This window comes from Anarrhichthys ocellatus, unplaced genomic scaffold (assembly GCF_004355925.1).
Source record: "Anarrhichthys ocellatus isolate YVR2014 unplaced genomic scaffold, GSC_Weel_1.0 scaffold3787, whole genome shotgun sequence".
In the NCBI taxonomy this organism is placed as follows: Eukaryota; Metazoa; Chordata; class Actinopteri; order Perciformes; family Anarhichadidae; genus Anarrhichthys; species Anarrhichthys ocellatus.
The window spans coordinates 1-5,235 of NW_022283761.1; the positions used below are offsets into that span (position 1 = coordinate 1).

The 5,235-nt window shown below is 46.5% G+C and overlaps 1 protein-coding gene across 1 annotated transcript; it reads right to left on the bottom strand.

Annotated features, from left to right (window-relative positions):
- Window positions 1–2,059: 2,059 nt before the first annotated feature.
- On the bottom strand, window positions 2,060–5,185 carry LOC116379143 (whirlin-like). The gene is made up of 2 exons (XM_031841073.1): window positions 3,978–5,185; window positions 2,060–2,947 (listed from the first exon to the last, which is right to left on the bottom strand). The coding sequence occupies exons 1-2, from the start codon at window positions 4,235–4,237 to the stop codon at window positions 2,842–2,844; spliced, it is 366 nt and encodes a 121-aa protein (XP_031696933.1). The 5' UTR covers window positions 4,238–5,185; the 3' UTR covers window positions 2,060–2,841.
- Between the last annotated feature and the right edge of the window lie 50 nt (window positions 5,186–5,235).

The following is a 5,235-nucleotide window of genomic DNA, read 5'->3' on the forward strand; positions in this document are numbered from 1 at the left end:
GGATCAGGCTTTTAGGAGTGGGGACAAGGACTTGTACAAAGAGTCAATGTACAGGTTTAGCAAGGCGGTGAGAGATGCTAAACGTCTGTACTCTGAGAAACTGCAACACCAGCTCTCAGCAAATGACTCTGCTTCTGTCTGGAGAGGTCTTAGACAGATCACCAATTACAAGCCTAAAACCCCCCACTCCATGAACGACCTCCGCCTGGCAGACGAGCTGAACGAGTTCTACTGTCGCTTTGATGGACAATGGGACAGCCCTGACTCCATCCCCCACAGCTCCATCAACCAGCCCCAGACCACCAGGTCCCCCTCCCCCATCCCAGCAGGGGCCCACGCCTCTGTATCACCCATCACAGTGTCCCCCCCACCCCCCTCCCCAGTGACGACTCTCTCTATCCTTGAGAGTGACGTCAACAGGCTCTTTAAAAAACAAAACTCCCGCAAAGCAGCCGGCCCAGACTCTGTCTCCCCCTCCACCCTGAAGCATTGTGCCGATCAGCTGTCTCCGGTGTTTACAGACATCTTCAACACCTCCCTGGAGACATGCCATGTACCAGCCTGCTTCAAGGTCTTCACCATCATCCCCGTCCCCAAAAAAACAAGGATCACAGGACTTAATGACTACAGGCCCGTCGCCCTGACCTCTGTGGTCATGAAGTCTTTTGAGCGCCTTGTCCTGTCTCACCTTAAAACCCTCACTGACCCACTCCTGGACCCCCTGCAGTTCGCCTACAGAGCCAACAGGTCTGTTGACGACGCAGTTAACTTGGCCCTTCATTTCATCCTCCAGCATCTGGACTCCCCAGGAACCTACGCCAGGATCCTGTTTGTGGACTTCAGCTCTGCCTTTAACACCATCATCCCATCTTTGCTGCAGGACAAGCTCTCCCAGCTGCACGTGCCCAACTCCACCTGCAAGTGGATCACAGACTTCCTGTCTGACAGGAAGCAGCACGTCAAGCTGGGAAAACACGTCTCAGCCTCCCGGACCATCAGCACCGGTTCACCCCAAGGCTGCGTTCTTTCCCCTCTGCTCTTCTCCCTGTACACCAACAGCTGCACCACCAGTCACCAGTCCATCAAGCTCCTGAAGTTCGCGGATGACACCACCCTCATTGGACTCATCTCTGGTGGGGATGAGTCCGCCTACAGGTGGGAGACTGACCATCTGGTGACCTGGTGGGGTCTGAACAACTTGGAGCTCAACGCTCGAAAGACAATGGAGATGGTTGTGGATTTCCGGAAGATTGCAGCCCCACATGTCCCTATCACCCTGTGTGACTCCCCCGTCGACGCTGTGGAGTCCTTCCGCTTCCTGGGCTCCATCATAACCCAGGACCTCAAGTGGGAGCTGAACATCAGCTCCATCACTAAAAAGGCTCAGCAGAGGATGTACTTCCTGAGGCAGCTGAAGAAACTCAACCTGCCAAAGACAATGATGGTGCACTTCTACACAGCCATCATTGAGTCCATCCTCTGCTCCTCCATCAGTCTGGTACGCTGCAGCCACTGCCAAGGACAAGGGCAGACTGCAGCGCATCATCCGCTCTGCTGAGAGGGTGATTGGCTGCAATCTGCCGTCCCTCCAGGACTTGTTCGCTTCAAGGTCCCTGAAGCGAGCAAGGAAGATTGTAGCCGACCCCTCTCACCCTGGACACAAACTGTTCGTGCCACTTCCATCTGGTAGGAGGCTGAGGTCCATCAGCACCAAGACCTCACGACACACGAACAGCTTCTTCCCGTCCGCACTCGGGCTCATTAACAGAGCCCGGGTCCCCCACTGACTCTGTCACCCCAGGACAAATTCCCACCGGTCACTCCCCTGCATCCCTTCTATTACACTCGACACTTTACACTACACTTACATCTCATTTGTTTATCGTCCTGTCGTCTGTTCGTTGTTTAAAGTCCTGTTATCTGTTCGTTTGTGCACTTTATTTTAGATTTCACTTTATTTTATATCTTACTTCATTTCATATTTCTTGTAAATTTTAATATGCTTCTACTTGCACTGATTGTTGTTGATTGTTAAATGTTTGCACCTCCCGTCACGCCAAATTCCTTGTATGTTCAACATACATGGCAATAAACAGTTCTGATTCTGATTCTGATTCTGATTGTGGGGAATGTACCAGACCTGATGGTCAAATTTAGATATTTCATTTAATGTAATCTAATAGTATTAACTTCTTTTAACAGTCCACTGGGAACAAACTGTTCAACACAGAAAAGAAGAAGAGCCACTAGATCATAGATCTCTCTAAAGAGACAGAAAGACCAGACCTGCTAGCTGAACTCTGCTGATGACAGCATGAAAGATATTTGATTGGGAACAAAAAAACTAAACATCAAATGTCTCCTGAAACGGGGAGAATCAGTTCAGGTTGAAGAAAACACAAAACAACAAAAAACAACCGCTGAAACAAAGAGCAATGCAACATTCTGAGAAGCAGCTGAAGACGCACGGGTGAGCACGCTGAGAAACCTTCTCCGTCATCTCCTAATATGGCATGGCCATGTTTTAAAACGTGCAGTCGCAGGCTCCCCGTAAGCTAGAAGGAAGTTGCAGACCCTGCTTTTCATTTTGAAGTTTGAAATTGTGACACTTCTATTAAAAGTACATCAGTTCTAAGCAAAATGTAGTTTTATAATAGTTTAAAAATCTTTGGTCTTGGGAAAGATATTAAGTCATCCCAAATTAAACGGGATAATAATGGTAAAGTCAAACTCAAGCTGCAGGTCTGCTTTGATTTTGTCTAGTACAAAGTCGTTAAATGAATGAATTGAATCAATAAAGTCCCACCTGTAAGTCTCAGATGTGAGAGTTTGAGTGTAGAATCAGTACATGAAGCTTGAAGAGTGGTAACATGTATGCAGAGGGCGGTGATGCACGGCTTCCATTCTTACCTTTCCTAATACAGGTGTAATTTTGGCTGAGGATGGTCTGCAACAAAGAAGAAAACAATGTTGAAGAAACAAATGATATATATGAAGATAAATACCTCTGTCTTTTAAATTCTGACACATTTAGAACGTTAAAGCTCAACATCAACATCCTGCCGTAGCCCCGCCTGAGGCAGGACTACAGCAATGTGAGGTTAACGAGGTGTGTAGCAGAGAGTCATCTGGTATGACTTCTAAGGCAGCAGCAGAAGGCAGAAGATGTAAACCTCCCTAAATTCTCAAGCAGGGCAGCTCCATTAGGGCTGGAAGACAGACGGATGAGGGAGAGAGGGTATCTCCACACAATCCTCCACTGCAGGGAAAGGTTTTCATGTCCTGGACCCCCAATGGACCATAAAACGAGTCTTTGTTCAAAGGAATAACATATGATGTTTCTGTAGTTACTGGTTTAGTTTTAAATGAACAGAATGAATGAATTGACCGCTGTGAACTTGTTTTGCTTGTCCACAGATTCCAAATTCATTCATTGAAGAACCAGAACAACTGTTGTTTAAACAGCCCTTTTGTCTGGTCTGATTAAAGTAAAAGCAGTTTCTACTGGCACCAAACTAGTGGGCATACAAACACACCTTAGACCAGAGATCACACATTGGATTCATAGTAACGGATGATGTGGTTTGTTCTTTTTGTTTTGTTCATAACAGCACTGCTTCAGTTTAGAGCTATTTTATGCTTCAGTTCACTTCTTGCTGGTTTGAGTTGTTTTGTTTTGTTCAGGTGGCTGGTTGGCCCACTAGTCACCAGTGAGGGATGCTCTTCTGCAAAGAGCTACTGATTCATTCAGAAACACTGATAATTCATTACACTTATTTCAAATCGAGGATTTAAAGTTTAGTTTGTTCATTCACTGAAAAACTCCCATCCAACCCACTTAATACTTAATACTTAATACTTAACAGTAAATCACACGAGGAAACAAAGAAGCACAGATCAGTTATCAATATAATGTCTCTGCTCCAGTTCCACTGACAGTGACTGACTTTACATGGCTAATACTATAATGTACTCACCTTGAACTGCAGGTACTGGCGCTGACACTACCCTGGATGCCAGCATTGACAGTGGGGTTGGTGACAGAACTCGGGACAGCTGTAGCATTGGTTTCAGCTATGGCCTGACTGCAGATCCATTTGGTCTCATCCACCACTGTGCGTGCATGAGGCAGACGACCAACATCCCTCACCTTCACCAGCAGGTGGCGTCCTGTTTTGAGGATTTGAACTGCCTCATCATGGGAGATGGTGAGAAAGCTCTGACTGTTGATCTCCATGATCTGGTCACCCACCTGCAACAGACCAGTTTACTGAAAGAGGAGCACTACATGTCCACCATGAGCGCTCTCTCACATTCTACATTACGTCACTAGTTGTGATGTGTTTACATTGCAGTCAGTAGAGACTTGGCATACAAATGACATGCAAAAGGCAAAAAAGGCTTATTGCACGCAGAATGATATGCAAATAATTTACAAATTCAATGTCATTTATGCACCATTGCTGAGAGCAGGCTGCTCTGGGAGACAGATCTTCAATTAGTGGCTCTACATCAACTAAAGTTCAGCCAATGCAACAGCCAGCTCTTGGAGTAATAGCAGGCTGTGCCAGTGGCAACACTGGGTCTGACCCATTTTAGAAAGAATGAGCTCAGAAGAGGCAACAGGAGTCGGGGGCAGAAAAGAGAAAACAGAAGAGTGTGGAAGTGGAAGTGGTCTAGTCTCTCCTTATCCTTGATATGTTACTTCAGTTCAGTGTAGCTTGTTGTTGGATGGATGGATCACCGCAATACAACAGTGCAGGTCTTCCCCAGAAGTTCATGAGCTGGAGAGGTGTGCAGCTGTAGTGTGTCTGCAGCAGCACTTTCACTGCTGACTCAACTCGCAGCCCTCACTCACCTGCTGGTGAGCCGTCACTGGTGAGCCTCGTCACTTCATGTGATAACTTCAGTTGGTACGCGAGCGCCTTACAATGAAGTCCTTATCAACACAGCTTAACCACACCTCAGTATTATGTCTCAGAAATGGAAAACAATATTCAGCACTATGATTTCATTCGTGTATAATCACCTGAAACTAAGAAACGTGTTTTTTATTAGTTTTCTTCATGTTTTGGTTTCTTTTATTATCATGCTGCAGCATCTCTTCTGCTCTGTGTCGGGCTGAGCTCCTCCAACTACAAACACACAAACACACAAACACACAAACACACGAACACACAAAGCAGCCAGGAGGACAGAGGACATGAGGAGAGAGGACATGAGGACAGAGGAGAG